The 16,873-nt window shown below is 40.8% G+C and overlaps 1 protein-coding gene across 2 annotated transcripts; it reads left to right on the top strand.

Moving 5' to 3' along the window:
* Window positions 1-553: 553 nt before the first annotated feature.
* On the top strand, window positions 554-16,588 carry LOC116300783 (uncharacterized). 2 transcript variants are annotated; one of them, XM_031709722.2, is made up of 19 exons: window positions 554-814; window positions 1,354-1,405; window positions 2,106-2,188; window positions 2,281-2,323; window positions 2,860-2,922; window positions 4,009-4,071; window positions 4,363-4,482; window positions 4,747-4,817; window positions 5,187-5,650; window positions 6,019-6,144; window positions 7,279-7,362; window positions 12,015-12,070; window positions 12,385-12,531; window positions 13,194-13,291; window positions 13,945-14,099; window positions 14,438-14,491; window positions 14,972-15,178; window positions 15,270-15,407; window positions 15,509-16,588. In XM_031709722.2, the coding sequence occupies exons 1-19, from the start codon at window positions 558-560 to the stop codon at window positions 15,703-15,705; spliced, it is 2,478 nt and encodes an 825-aa protein (XP_031565582.2). In that variant the 5' UTR covers window positions 554-557; the 3' UTR covers window positions 15,706-16,588. The 2 variants fall into 2 exon arrangements, with proteins under 2 accessions (XP_031565582.2, XP_031565583.2); XM_031709723.2 differs by lacking the exon at window positions 14,438-14,491 and having other exon boundaries at window positions 555-814.
* The last annotated feature ends 285 nt before the right edge of the window (window positions 16,589-16,873 follow it).

The raw sequence follows: 16,873 nt of genomic DNA, 5'->3' as shown, positions 1-16,873 counted from the left end.
ATCCGCAGAGCTGAGGCGTCGTATGGACTTCGGACCTGACGGCGATTAAATCCTTCTGCCCTTGGGTGTACGAATTACGCAAGAAAATGTTCTAGCCGAAGCATCAGGGGAGAGACCAGCCGGCCCCCAGACCATATCGGCTAATCCCTTGCATCTCTGCCACGCACGGAATCGGTTGAAAATATAATGTTAAAAAGTCTAGTCTATCTGGTGCATTGTTTTCACGGCTATTGTTATGCTTATTAATAAAACCGTGGCGCAGTGGGAAAAACTTGGGCAATCAAGACACCGAGTCAAGCTCGTATGAGGAGAGTTATTTTCTGGATGGTTGACCTAAACCACCGTATACCTACGCAATCTTTTTTTCCTTTTAAAGATACTTGAAAAGAATTACAACCGTGGATTAAAATTGTTTTTCTTTTTTATGTATATATTTTTTCGAACCATTCTATTAGACTTTTCACTTCTTTTTCATTTCTTTTGGGCGACAACACGCACAGTCATGAATGAAGAAGTTGGGTTTCCTGTGTTTGTCAGCAGAAGTCATCTTATTACGCATGCGCATAGTCATCCCAATCCAAGATGGTGGATTTGTTTTGGGTGAAAATGTCGACATTCTGGTTCCATTTAACCCTTTATTCCTCATAGATATGGATAAACCAAACATACAGCTGTCTACATCGATATCTCCTAGTGCTTTGGATTCGTTTTCTTTGTCTTCAGGGAATCAAGGAGAGATTGGAGGCGCGTCTCTTTTTCCTTACCTCGACCAGATGTCTAGTCTACATCAAACACCCTTGGACAATAACGATGAGTATGTCATAGAAAATTATTATTTTATTACTCTGTTCGGATATACTTCGTTTCGATTCAGGCTGAGCTTAATTTGAAGCTCGCGCTTGGACCACGAGGCACTGAGAAAGATTAGGGATCTGTAAGTTTAGTGACCTGCAAAGTGGGGTCTCGAAATAATGGATGAGTTATATACTTGTCTTCAAAATATTGCAAATAAACTGGGTTAGAGAAACACATTGGCTTGCCAATGGAAGGTTGGAGGGAGAATTATTTTTATATTTTATTTACTCATTACTCCCCTCATCCAACCCTTTTCTGCAGCACAAATAATGAACAAAAAAAAAAAAACAAACTTGTGTAACAAAAAAATACTTGTGAAATGTATGTTTTCAATAGTCAAATGGACACAATAAAAGTAACGCCTAACCTTCATTACTCCATATTTAGCTGCAAATGTAAGCAATTGCTAACAATTTCAAAGGTGGAGTAAAACTAATCTATATTTATCCTATGTTTATCCCATAATAATATTGTATTTTATTCTTTTATTTCTTTTAGAGAAATGCCAAAACCTGACCTTACAGCCAGGACACTACTTGATGCTGCAGAGGTTGGTTAATATTGAACAATGATTGGATGAAGTTGAACAATGTATTATAAATTATCATGACCATGGCCGCATTATCTGCCGAAGTCTTAGGCTACCGGCGCATAAAAGAGCTGAGGTCTTGATAATTTACAATATTATGTGTAAAACCGATTTCAATAATTATTTTATCATACATTCAATAAATATTTAATCCTGTTCTTTCTCTGAGCCCCCTCCCCTACACAATTTCCAATTTCTTCTGTGGGTGGTTTCTGGAACTACATGTTAATATTTTTGTGTTACAATATTCTACAAAGTGCTCTTTAAAAAACTCAAACAATTTTACTTTGAAATGGAGCAATGATTTTTAAGTAGTATAATATTTGAAAAGATATAACTAGCTAAAAACTAGTGTGAGCTGCGTCGGTGTTTCTAATGAAACAGTATCATCAGAATGAAACAGGATGCAGAATGAATTTCTAATGAAACAGAATCATCTTTTCACAGTGTATAATTTACCTTTTCGTCATTATAATATTTGAAAGTTTACACTATTTCGACAACCGCACACACTGTACCAATGATGAACAACACTGATAATTCTTTTCCTCAAAAAATCTCTTATTTTATTTCAAATTGTATTATATATATATACTTACTTGTAAACATTAATATGTGTGTAAATAAACAAAAGTTCAAGTTCATTCCTCCCACTTTTTAGAAAGTGCTAATAGCTGAAGGAGGAAAATTACACATCAAAGATTTAGAAGAAAAGATGGTGGAATATGGCCTTATACCTCAAAGGTATTGATTTTAGATATCAATTCTCCAGTTTATAATACTTACCATAGCTGAACCATGAAAAATAAATTGGTCTTTATTTATTTTATTTTTAGTGCCAAATCTCTTGCCAATCTGGAGTCAATCCTCTATAAAGAAGTAAGTCTTACCAAATGTTTTGTGTTGATAGCAATGCATAAAATATGCCTGTGTTGCTTTATCACATACTCATTTACTAGCCTCATTTCAACATCAAAATATTCACAAAATCACTAGTGACTATGAATAATAGTTCCAAGATGAGGTTGTAGTTGCTGGGCATGATAAACTATATTTTAGCAAATGGGCAGCAATTACTCCAACTTGGAACTTTTATCTGTGGTCACTGAACAGAACTGTAAATAGGTCAGTGTTGATACACACACTTTGAAACTGCCCATACCTATATTGGAACTACGACCTGAATATTTTACTGGAAATCAAAAAATTCGAAAGTGGAGCATCCTAAATAAGAACTGAAACTACTCAATGCTAAAAATCCATATTTTTTTCTTTTGTTAATCTATTCTATGATTATCTATTATAATTAGACTAAAGATTAATTACTTCTTTTAACTTGTAGTTTGTTCCAGACGGCAGACAGATAGGGCTTGGGTTGTTTTGTTAAAGTTTTGATGTTCATTTTTTCATTCTAGACATTTAATGATCATTCAAAGTTTAAAAGAATTGAAGGTCGTTTAGGATGGTTTGCCCTTCTGGTAAGTGATGATCATCCTTTGTCAATATAATATGTGTAATGCATTTACAGTATATACAATATATGACATGTGTATGCATATATGACATATAGAGAATTATCATATGACCCGTACGGCCCTGCTCGCACACTCTAATAAAACCATTGGAAAAAGTCACGTGATTGGGGCCGGACGGGTTGACGTAAGCGGGCCGGAAAAACCTGTCCGGCCCTGCTCGAATCCACGCGCTTTCTTTTTCTTAATTAGTTTTATTTTCGTGAGGGTCATATGATAAAATGCTTATTGACTGAGTTAGGTCGGGCCGTACGGGAAAATATTTGGCTCTCGGTCATTTGTACGGACCTCGCTGCGCTCGGTCCGTACAACATTACCTTGAGCCAAATATTTTCCCGTACAGCCCTCCCACTCAGTCAATAAGTACATAGCATGGGTGGCATGTGCTGCTAATGTGCCGCCTATCATTAATGCAACCCAGGTTGAAGTCCTGATGGTGTCGTATGTGAGAAGAGTTGTTTGTTGGTTCTCTCCTGTGCTTGGAGGTTTATAGAGCAGTTTTCGTATGACTGTGAAAAGCTTGGTGACGTATGCGTGCCTTGCCACAACAGTGATGTTTTCAAGCATTTTGAATGGCTGATATTTTTTCTCACGCATTTCTATTGGTCTGGCAGTGCCATGACTTTGGCGTGATTTTGTCCGCACTGTGTTCGTGCCCTGTTTTGGGCATTTGATTGGATGAGGAGGAACTCCTTGAGCAATGTGATTGGTCTGGCTTGTATTCCTTGCCATGTCACATGACCGTGCTTGTGCCGTGAGCTTTTCACAGTCATACGAAAACTGCTCTAAGTGAGTATGTAAGAAAATATAAGTAATAGGATATTTCATTTTGACTTACAAGAAAGCATTGTATAATTTTTTATCCCATACAATAATTGAAAAATGTGGATATTTCAACCAAAACCATCATTGGTCTTCTTCATTGACACTTCATCACGTGGAACATTGCAGAAATAATTAAATACAGTGTGTTACCATGCTTATGATGATATATCTCATGATTGTCTTTTGATTCTTCCAACATAATGTTAGGATGTTGATGTTGATGATATAGAATCAGATGGCAGCTCAGATTCAGGAGAAGATCAGTCAGAGGTATGTACTTTGATACATGTATTGTGTAGTACAGCTGTATCACTAGTCTTAATACTCTCCTTGTATATCTCAGTCAATACAATTACTGCAGGGCTTGAAATAAAAATTTGCTTTTTCACTGCCATAGTTAAGGAGCATGGTAAAGGGAGGTCATTCCAGTAAATTTTGCATGTCATATTTTTATTCATTTGGCAGAGCATCGCCATTTGGCCATTGCTAGGCCGCTATTTTGAGCCCTGTTACTGGCATAATATGTTGTTAATATACAGGATTTTCTTATTGTTTTTGAAGAGTATGGATAACTATAGTATTAATGCATCACCAAGATCAAAGGTAGTTAAAGCAAGCAATCATCATGACTACAAAAGCAAGTACTACTCTTTAAGAAAAATGGTCAAGGAACTCATATTTGTAAGTAACCAATTTTGTTCCGATATAGAGAACATGTTAACTTAAGGTGTCTTTGAATTATGCTCCATAGCAACTAATGATGTTTGCCCTTTGGGAGTACTAACCCCCCACCCCTGGTCATTTTGGTGTTTTTACCTACCATAGTAGTTGCATCTATATGCTGTAGTATAGTATGGCTACATTTTAATGTTGAACACCTTTTATAGAGGCCTTCCATCAGATATTACTATTTATTTTGTGAATGTATATTCTATTCTGATATAGTTAAATGCTGCTGCGTGTGACGATGTTACAAGAACAGAAGCCAAGTTGACAAGAGCTAAAGCAGAAAGAAAGTAAGTCAGGAAAAGTGAAAACCAAAATAGACTAGATTAGTATAAGTTGTGTTGTTGATGTTGCTCAAAAAACAACGGCTTGTCATCAAACAATGTGTAGCCAGAACTGGAACTTGTCTATTCAAATCCTTGCATTGCCAGCCATTTTAACCAGTAAGGTTGAGCCAGAAACAAGGTATGACCAAGGTAAAACTAATTTGGCTGGTCATCCTGACTGGTGGCTGACCAGCTGTTATTTTTGGCCCTGCTGGTGCATTAACTATGAAATAGTCTGACAATTATACAGTATCTCCTCTGTGAATAATTTGTGGTTCAGATATACATAAGATATGATGCATATGTTGAGAAGTGTCATCTTGATTTTCACAGGTTCTTGTTGAAAAGGCTGTTTCAGTACCAAGCTGCTACAGAAGCAGGTGTCTTACAGCCCCATGGTATTAGTTCCTTACCTCAAGATGCACCTGCACCAATAATGTTCCCTGATGTCCCCTTAGAAAAACACAAACCACAAACTAAAATGAAAGTCAAAAAATCATTAACAAAAGGAAAAGAAGAGAAAGGAAATGCTGTTAAGGGACTAGGGCAGCATTTGAAGACTAAGAATGCACTACAGGCAAAACTAACTTCTCAAGCAAGAAACCTTGCAAAGTTAGCAGTACAACAGAAAGCATCTGGAAGCAGCAAGCCTGTGGCTCAAAACAAATCTCCTTCACAAAACAAGACAACAGCAGCAGAAAAAGAACCAGTACAAGCTAAAACAGTAACACAAGCCAAGCAAGTAGTACAAAACAAAACTACCCAGCCACCAAAGACTGCTATACAGTTAACAGAAGGTATGGTAACATGTCTATGGTAACATGTGCAGTACTTAAATATTATTATTCTCTTATCATATAGCCAGTCCTCCATTTGTCTACCTGCTCTTACATCTATTCGCACCAAATAAATAATTAGCATGGAGCAGTATAAATAAACCCTACACACTTGTTTTATTGCATGGACAGCATCCGCTGTCAACGCTACAGCAGCTGAGATTTGACCCTCCACGGGTGGCATGGTTCTTCATATAACTTTTAAAATTACAGCAACTTGATAATGAGAATTCAGTGTCACAATTTTGTAGTCAAGACAAAGAACCAAAATTCCAGACATCTGAGATTTTAAGTCACTCGAAAAATATAACTTGATTTGCATGTTTCAGTTCCTCCTATACCCGGTGCTAAGGATAAGAAAACTGACAAACCAAAGACTTCAAGACCAAAATCTAAGAAACCAAAGATGTCTGTAAGTCCACAAGCCACACCTGATGCTACTGCCCCAGCACAAGGTTAGGAACTCTCTCGTCATATTTATTGCACATACTGAACATGTGTGGAACAGGATATTATTCACGGGCAGATCTAAAATCAAATCAATTTTTTTTTATTTATACACTGTAGGCATTACAGCTAGAAGCTTGTGGGGCCCTATATCCTCCATACACACTCCTTACTACATTCAAATATTTATACACACAACTCTCAACTCACATGTTGATCTTTACGGAGGGAGGAAACCGGAGAACCCGGAGAAAACCCACCTAGCATAGGAGAGAACAACACATCAAACAAACTCACTTCACATGTGGCGACCTCAGGGCTCGAACCAGTGGCCCGTTGGACTCACAGTGGTGAAAGACCACGCGTTAGCCGCGAACGGCACCCATGCTACCCTCTAGGATCTAGGAGTTCAAAAAGGAAGATAATCAATAAAGGGAGAAAGAAAAACAACCAACCAGCTCACTATAGAATATAACATTTATCTAAAGAATTCTAAAGTCTAATCATATCAACCAACGTACATGGATTTAATCATCATAAATAGCAAAAAAAGGGACACTAAAATATTAAATAAAATGAAGAAGAAATGGGATTTAGCAGTGGCTTTCCACAGACAGAGTGGCTCTTCATTCACTGAAATTCCAGTTGATTACAACTAGTTGATATAAGTTGATTTTTATGCAGTACATGCCGTAGACAACCCCCTAGACCCACCCTGTTGTGGACCAAGCAGTGATTTAGAGTCTAGACACCCAAGTGCATTGTTGGCCAAAGTTGAAATTTCCAAGTATTTTCTAATATCTCTTGTCAAAATGCAATATTTTTCATCACCAACAACAAAATATGCTATTTCTAAAAGATATTTGGTAAAACTTTCCACAAATGACTTTTTTTTTTCAATTAAAAGCTGTTCAATGTGTATCGAGCAGCAAACCTGGAACTAGGAAATATTAAGCCACAAACAAAGTGTTCACTGATTGGCTAATTTGTTCGGACTGAGAGAAGCAAAATCATGGGTGAGGTTTATGAATGAGACCAAGCATTACCAACCACTGACTTACAGTGCAGTACAGATTGCTTAAATCAACAATTAACTTTCTTTGAGAAACTACCTAACAAATTATTTGTTCTTTGTCATAAAGCTGGTGAATCTTCAAAACCAAAAAGAAAGAAGCCAGGCACTGCAGTCAAAAGGAAAGTACAACCAATCCCAGTGGATGCTAAAGGTAGTCATTTTTTCAAACATCATGATTGTGTTATGAGGATTTAGAGTTTTACCATAATGAATGACTAGAGTGTTTTATTAATGCTAACTTACAGAGGAATTGCTCTTAGATTTGGGGCGTAAATATTTTTGGGAAAAAACCTTCAAATTTTATTGAACCCTGAATCAACCTCCAGGCTGATTAGTGTCAGGGCATGGCTAACTCACAGATAGAACCCTGAATCAACCTCCAGGCTGATTAGTGTCAGGGCATGGCTAACTCACAGATAGAACCCTGAATCAACCTCCAGGCTGATTAGTGTCAGGGCATGGCTAACTCACAGATAGAACCCTGAATCAACCTCCAGGCTGATTAGTGTCAGGGCATGGCTAACTCACAGATAGAACCCTGAATCAACCTCCAGGCTGATTAGTGTCAGGGCATGGCTAACTCACAGATAGAACCCTGAATCAACCTCCAGGCTGATTAGTGTCAGGGCATGGCTAACTCACAGATAGAACCCTGAATCAACCTCCAGGCTGATTAGTGTCAGGGCATGGCTAACTCACAGATAGAACCCTGAATCAACCTCCAGGCTGATTAGTGTCAGGGCATGGCTAACTCACAGATAGAACCCTGAATCAACCTCCAGGCTGATTAGCGTCAGGGCATGGCTAACTCACAGATAGAACCCTGAAATCAACCTCCAGCTGATTAGTGTCAGGGCATGGCTAACTCATCAGATAGAAACCCTGAATCAACCTCCAGGCCTGATTAGTGTCAGGGCATGGTTAAACTCACAGATAGAACCCTGAGGAATCACCTCCAGGCTGGATTAGTGTCGAGGGCATGGCTAACTCACAGATAGAACCCTGAATCAACCTCCAGGCTGAATTAGTGTCCTTCAGGCTAACTCACAGATAGAACCGCTGAATCAACCTCCAGGCTGATAGTTTCAGGCATGGCTAACTCACAGATAGAAACCCTGAATCATCTTCCAGGCTGATTAGTGTCAGGGCATGGCTAACTCACAGATAGACCTGAATCAACCTCCATGCTGATTATTGGTCAGGCATGGCTAACTCACAGATCGTAAACCCTGAATCAAACTCCAGGCTGCATTAGTGTCAGGGCATGGCTAACTACAGATAGAACCTGAATCAACCTCCAGGCTGTTAGTGTCAGGGCATGGTAACTTCACAGATAGAACCGCTGAATCAACCTCCAGGCTTATTTAGTGTCAGGGCAATCTAACTTCACAGATAGAACCCTGAAGCACCTCCAGCCTGATTATCGTCAGGGCATGGCAACTCACAGATAGACCCGCTGAATCAACCTGCCGGCTGATAGTGTAGGGCTGCTAACTCACAGATGAACCCTGAAATCAAACCTCCATCTGATTATTGTCAGGGCAAAATGGCTAACTACGATAGAACCCTGAATCAACCTCCAGGCTGATTAGTGTCAGGGCATGGCTAACTCACAGATAGAACCCTGAATCAACCTCCAGGCTGATTAGTGTCAGGGCATGGCTAACTCACAGATAGAACCCTGAATCAACCTCCAGGCTGATTATGTGTCAGGGCATGGCTAACTCACAGATAGAACCCTGAATCACCTACAGGCTGATTAGTGTCAGGGCATGGCTAACCTCACAGATAGAACCCTGAATCAACCTCCAGGCTGATTAGTGTCAGGGCATGGCTAACTCACAGATAGAACCCTGAATCAACCTCCAGGCTGATTAGTGTCAGGGCATGGCTAACTCACAGATAGAACCTGATCAACCCTCCAGGCTGATTAGTGTCAGGGCATGGCTAACTCACAGATAGAACCCTGAATCAACCTCCAGGCTGATTAGGTCAGGGCTGGCTAAACTCACAGATAGAACCCTGAATCAACCTCCAGGATGAATTAGTGTCAGGGCATGCTAAGAACACAGATAACCCTCCAGGCTGATTAGTGTCAGGGCATGGCTAACTCACAGATGAGAACAATCAGGCTGATAGGTCAGGGGCAAGGCAACTCAAGAGACCCAGCAGGCTGTTAGTGTCAAGGGCCGTGGGCTAACTCACGACTTAAACAGGTCAATCCCTCCACGCTGATTAAGTGTCCATGGCCTAACTCAAGCTTGAACAAAACCTTCCCCAGGCTGTGAAGTGTAAGTCGACAGATAACGAGGCTGGAACCATGATATCCAGGTGGGGGATGAAGCTCACAGGTCAGAGCGGTGACACTGGCTTAACTTGAATCCCTCCATGAACAACTCAGGCTGATTGAGTGTCAGGGCATGGCTAAATCAAAAGATAGAACCTGAATCAACATCCTCCCAGATAGGGGACCTGCTACCCCACTATAGAACCAGAATAACCTGACTATGGCTAGGCTGATGGCTAGATAGAACCCTCTTGAAGTGGGTAACTTCACAGATAGTGTCAGGGCATGGCTCAACCTGAATTAAAACATCCAACATCCAGGCAACAGGGTCAGGGCATAAACTCACGATAGAACACAGATCTAGTGTCAACTCACGGTAGCACCCTCAACCTCCAGGTTGATTAGTGTAAGGGCATGTCTAATCACAGACTCCTTTTCCCTTATCCTCCAACCCTTTCATTACTCGAATGATTCCCGCCAACTCTCTCTTATAGACGCGAACCCTGAATCAACCTCCAGATTAGTGTCAGGGCAGGCTAACTCACAGGATTGAACCCCTGCAACCTGGCGATTAGTGGCTCCAGATTTTAGAACCCTGAATATAAACCTCCAGGCTGATTAGTGTCAGGGCATGGCTTAAGACTCACAGATACTAGAACCCCTGAGAATCAACCTCCAGGCGATTAGGTCAGGGCATGGCTAACTCCACAGATAGAACCCTGTGGAATCAACCTCAAGGAGATTAGCAGGGCATGGCTGGCTAACTCCGAATCACCCTCCAGGCTGATTAGTGTCCGGGCATGGCTAACTCACAGATAGACCTGAATCAACCTCCAGGCCTGATTAGTGTCCAGGGCCTGGCTAACTCACAGATAGAACCCCTGAATCAACCTCCAGGCTGATTAGTGCAGGGCATGGCTAACTCACAGATAGAACCCTGAATCAACCTCCAGGCTGATTAGTGTCAGGGCATGGCTAACTCACAGATAGAACCCTGAATCAACCTCAGGCTGATTAGTGTCAGGGCACGGCTAAACTCACAGATAGAACCCTGAATCAAACCTCCAGGCTGATTAGTTTCAGGGGCTGGCTAACTCACAGATAGAACCCTGAATCAACCTCCAGCTGATTAGTGTCAGGGCATGGCTAACTCAGCGATAAACCCTGAATCAACCTCCAGGCTGATTAGTGTCAGGGCATGGCTAACTCACAAGATAGAACCCTGAATCAACCTCCAGGCTGATTAGTGTCAAGGCAGGCTAACTCACAGATAGAACCTGAATCAACCTCCAGTGCTGATTAGTGTCAGGGCAAGGCTAACTCACAGATGAGAACCTGAATCAACCTCCAGGCTGATTAGTGTCGGGCATGGCTAACTCACAGATAGAACCCTGAATCAACCTCCAGGCTGTTAGTGTCAGGCATGGCTAACTCACAGATAGAACCTGAATCAACCTCCAGGCTGATTAGTGTCAGGGCATGGCTAACTCAACAGATAGAACCCTGAATCAACCTCCAGGCTGATTAGTGTCAGGGCTGGCTAACTCCACCAGATAGAACCCTGAATCAACCTCCAGGCTGATATTAGTGTCAGGGCATTGGCTTAACTCACAGATAGTTAGAACCCTGAATCACCCTCCAGGGCTGATTAGTGTCAAGGGCATGGCTAACCTCACAGATAGAACCCTGAATCAACCTCCAGGCTGAATTAGTGTCAGGGCATGCTAACTCACAGATTAGCACCCTGAATCAACCTCCAGGATGATTAGTGTTCAGGGCATGGCTACCTCACAGATAGAACGCCTGCATCACCTCCAGGCTTGATCTACAGTCAGGGGCACGGCTCTTAACTCACAGATAGGAACCCTGCAATCAACCTCCAGGATGATTAGTGTCAGGGCACGGCTAACTCACAGATAGAACCCTGATATCAACCTCCAGGCTTGATTTGATTAGTGTCAGGGCATTGGCTAACTCACAGATAGAACCCCTGAATCAACCTCCAGGCTGATTAGTGTCAGGGCATGGCTAACTCACAGATAGAACCCTGAATCAACCTCCAGGCTGATTAGTGTCAGGGCATGGCTAACTCACAGATAGAACCCTGAATCAACCCTCCAGGCTGATTAGTGTCAGGGCATGGCTAACTCACCAGATAGAACCCTGAATCAACCTCCAGGCTGATTAGTGTCAGGGCATGGCTAACTCACAGATAGAACCCTGAATCAACCTCCAGGCTGATTAGTGTCAGGGCATGGCTAACTCACAGATAGAACCCTGAATCAACCTCCAGGCTGATTAGTGTCAGGGCATGGCTAACTCACAGATAGAACTAGAATTTAGCATATTAGATTTTGTGGAGGGAGGAAAAACAGAGAAAACCTAACTAACTCTATTCACATTAGATGATAATACCAGGGATCAAAACTGAGACCCAAGAGGTGAGAGGCGAGTGCACTACCTCTAAAAGTAACTTTTTAATATGATTAATAATACTCTTTTCCTTGTTGCTTTAGGAAAGCCTATATTCCCTATAATATTGGGTGGACTGACAGTGCACAGTCTTGGTGAGGTAAACATGGCCAACTCTTTCCTTTGCTTTTATCACTCCCTTTAACACTATGGTTAAGCCATGTTCTATGGCTGTTGATTGCCCCAGCCATTGATCACATCATTCCCATCCCTGGGGAGCCATCTGGAACTGACCTATAAGAAGAGAGTAAGCAGATAATGAGATTCCAAGTCTTTTATCAGACTTTTGAAACCCAGCAATTCCTGCCTGGATGCATGCAGAGAATAAACTTAGACTTACCCCTTTAAAAGTACATGTATGTTATTTGACTTGTTATCGGTTATTGAATATGTGATAATGTTTGTGTATGACAGATAGTCTGGGACAGACCAGGATTTCACTCAGAACGATACATATGGCCAGTAGGGTACTGTAGTTCGAGGACCTACCCAAGCATAAGAGACCCTGATAAAAAATGTCTTTACACGTGCAAGATTCTGGATGGAGGATTTGGACCACAGGTTAGTAAGTGCAATGTAGTAGGAATTAGTTACAGCACGATGCACAAGAGTATGACCACATTTAATTTATTTCCATATGTCTTTTACAAGCCTTGGAACTTCAAAGTGTTTGTCATTGTTCAAGCTGTGTATTCTCTACATTACCTCTGGTAATTGTAAATATTTCATTTATAATAAATGAGGCTAGCCCTGAGTAACTAATACCCCATTCACACCAAGGCTTAAACATGTTTTAAAGTGGTTTAACTAAACAGGTTTGGAAAACTATCTACGAACACTGCACAATCTTTGGTGAAATAATGCATGTAAACTATCCTTTGTCTTGCTCTGATAATATTTTAGAAAGTTTTATTATATTGTAGGTTTCTAGTTTCTCATTTTTTTTCCTAATGAAAACATAGTTTAACTAAACTCGTTTAGGTGTGAATGGGGTATTAGTCTGTAATCGAGAAACGTAGCAGCATTTTGAGAATTCGTGATCCCAGAATGAGTGCTGGCACAGAGAACACACATTTTTGTCTAGCAGCATTAAGTTCTGACCACAATCTTTTTTCATAGGGATCAAAGCATTCTTTTCTAGAATCAAACACTGCGTTTGTCTCTTTTGTCATAGTATATCATTGTGTTGTGGTAACCATGTTTTATCTTAATACATGCTGCAGTTTGAGATGTGTCCTGAAGATGACGCAGACCATCCCATCAATGCATCATCTGCTACAGCTTGTCACTGTGTTGTACTAAAAACCCTTAATAAAGCCAGGTAAAACATTAGATTGTGATTATAGATGTATAGCAATATACTGCTACCTTACACCCTCTGTGCTACCATAACTGAAGGTGTAATAATATCTAGATTATTATACAACTACCTAAAGCAAGGAGGTTTATGCTCAAGGAGATGACAGGATGGAAAAGGCTACACTCAAACAAATGAGGTGCCATTAATACTGGTAATCATGTAAGACATCAGGGTTCGTGCTGATTTTGGAAAGTCTTGCAAAGTTTTGGAAATCAATAATGCATTTTTCCAGGACCTGGAAAGTTTTGGAAAATTTATTTTTCGAACATTGGGCTATGGAAAAGTTATGATTTTTTCCTGTTGGTTGCCCAGGTCCTACCTTGCAAAGATCTCTTTTCATTGTATTAATTAAAAATGCCAATGTTTATCTTTCCCTGCTGCAAATCAATGCCTGCTGGCACTTTTGGTCAGCAGAGTGACCTTGGGAAGCCGAGCCAGCTGATAAGTGCACAACGGTTACCTTCAACATCCATCAGCCAACATATCAGCGATGGTTTTGGAAATTTTAGTCAATAGGCTTTGAGAAACTTTTGGAAAAGTTTTGGAAATTTTCACTGAGAAATCTGTACGAACCCTGAAGACATGTATAATGTTATAATTGTGTTTGTTTGTAGAGGACGTGATGCTTCCAATACTGGATCAGGGCCAGAGTTCTTTGGCTATTCTCATCCAACTATTCAATACCTCATTCAAAACCTGCCAGGGTCTAAAAAATGTAATAAGTACCAGTGGGTCAAGTTTGAACTACCAAAACCTCAAAGCAAGCAAGGTATGAGTATAATATGCTATGATTGACAGCTCTAGTGACAGTTGCCACTGACAGGTATATGTATGTTGAGAATCGAGGATCAAGGGTAGTTTAGTAGTGGGGGGGGGGGGGGGGGGGGGAAGGAATCACATTCAATTCATGGACTCCGCAACACGTGAGAAGATGTTGTCTTCACCTTGATTCGAGGGTTTTCTACCCTCCACAAAACTCATCATGCAACTTCCAATTTGATCTTCCTGTAGTTAGACATGCCTTGACATTGATCAGCCCAGAGGTTGTTTCAGGGTGTTCATAACATTGTTGTTTTAGAGCTTATAATTACAGAAATTGTTTTACAGAAAGAAATAGCAAAACACCAACAACACTAGAACCACATCAAAGATCGTGCCTGGGTAAAATCATTATTGCATTGATTATGTACAATATGGAAAATGGCCGCATTTTATGATCTAGTCCTTATTTATCTCCTACTAACAGGAGGGTCCTGAAGGGGTAGAATGGCAGCTGGGTTACGTCTTTTGGGGGGGGGGGGGGGGGGGCTGGGAAAATTAGATTTTATGCATTGGGAATGAGATTTACAAACAAACAAAAAATAAAAATTGGGAATGGGATTAAGATTTGAGCAAAACATAGGCTAGGACAATTGAATTTGGTCAAAATGGGGCTGCCCCTCCCCCCCCCCCCCCCCCCCCACCCACCTCAGGACCCTCTAGCAGAGAAAGGACTTTTATTGCAACTTCATAAAGATCAATTGATCCACCCAAGAGGCACTATCTTTCTTATCATCTCCCTTAATAGACCAGTCAATGTATATAGCTGTAGCTGTTGCCTAAATAACATATAATAAAAATATCGTTCTGGTTGACAATTAGGTGGCAAGCTAACATCTGCGTGCAGTCTTTCCATGGATAATCAAGACAATCAGTTCTCTCCACCTCAAGAACCCAGGCACTTATCGTCGTCATCCAGCCAGGAAGGACTGGGACTGGGTGATGACAGCATACCGATGGATCAGGATGATAGTAATCTAACATTACAGTCAACCGCTATGTCTGATACTGAGGATAACATATTCGAAGGTTAGCATGATGGGTATTGGACGGTGATGTAATCATGACGATAATCATCAATTTATTTATTTATCTTCGTTTTTTTTTTCCTTTCTGGCAGATATTGGGATTCCTACGTCACTAGGACCGCTGACCCTTGCATCATCCAGCGCTACGTTATCCTCACAACGCATTCCCAGTCCCCTCTCACCTACAAGTCAGCTGACTGGTATTGGGGCTGAGAACGATATTGATCCAGGTATTTCTGGATATTGAAATTATGTTATTATTTTGATCAAACTGTAGCGGTACCATTTTTGGTGTGTGTCTAGCTCACTCGATCCAATCCATTTTTTTCAGATATGGGTCCATTGATGTCGTCACCTACAAGTAATAGCTTCTCTTCAACATTGCCAATCACCTTGTCACCTCCCTCTCTCACATCACCTTCCTCCACTGCTACAGGCAATGGCTCTTTTGTCATTCCTCCAACATCGCCATTGTTCGGTAACAGTTCGGGATTCTCGTCATCTGTGCTTCCAGACTTACCGAAATAGAATGACTATATAATTCAGTCATAACGAACGCTGCCCGAACGCCGCTCCATAGTAGTTCGGGATTATCCTTCATCTTTACTTCTTGACTAACCAAATAGAATGACTGTATAACTCAGTCATAACGAATGCTGCCCGAGCGCTGCTCGCTAGTAGTTCGGGATTTTCCTTCATCTTTACTCCTTGACTTATACCAAATAGTTTAGACTGTATAACTCAGTCATAACGAACTCAGTCATAACGAACGCTGCCCGAGCGCTGCTCGCTAGTACTTCGGGATTCTCCTCATCTTTACCCCTTGACTTACCAATATAGTATAGACTGCATAACTCATTCATAACGAACGCTGCCCGAGCGCTGCTCGCTAAGATGTAGAGAGGAAGACGAGCATTATGATGACGTTGAAGTCGAGAAAAGAAAGGGAGCCGACAACATAACGAAAGGATAAACACAAGTATATTGAGAAGGAATGTATCATTTGTTATTGCGCTAAACCAAGAAAGAAAAGAAATACTATAATAAGCTAACACCGAATTGTAATGGGATGACTCAGCTAAATGAATAAGCAATGCAAAAGTTTAAAGGCTCAATTGGGCTTATCCTTTCTCCAGCAGGTCTAACTTGAATAAGAACAAGACTTTACAGTGAGGACAATTAATATTGATCAGCGTTGCTATACCAACCAACTGTTTGGTTTTGCTAAGTATACGTTTGGATTCGCCCATGGTCAAATATACTAAACTGACTATTTGGCCATAAATGGTGTCTATTGTAGAGAAGGTATCTATACTTAGAGCCGTGATTTTTCTCAAACAGCGAGACAGTTTCTAGTAGTTAGTGTATATATAATAGTCAAATAGACGATTAAAAAAAACAATAGTATCGACTGACCTCTTGCATTAGTGTACTACCTAATTTACGTCCTAAATTACGCTACAAACTAGCTTGTTCAAATAGTTCATCATTAGACGGAGCTCTCGATGGCTGTCATGGGAACAAAATCATTTGAATGTGTTTGTTTTTTATTACCATTGGATCTAGGTGGAGTTTTCTCAAAACATATATAAGTGCGGTACTTGAATCGTAAGAAAAAAATTCGGGTTTTTCTCTCTTTCAAGACGCTGAGCTTCGGTTACCGCAATTATGTCAAGTGGAACTGGTGAGTTTTTTC

The sequence above is a fragment of the Actinia tenebrosa genome, unplaced genomic scaffold, assembly GCF_029948245.1.
Source record: "Actinia tenebrosa isolate PJP-AT-01 unplaced genomic scaffold, QUT_ActTen_1.0 PGA_scaffold1__47_contigs__length_23844297, whole genome shotgun sequence".
Lineage (NCBI taxonomy): Eukaryota > Metazoa > Cnidaria > Anthozoa > Actiniaria > Actiniidae > Actinia > Actinia tenebrosa.
The sequence above is the reverse complement of the archived record's forward strand: the minus strand, read 5'-3'. Positions and strand labels throughout refer to the sequence as shown.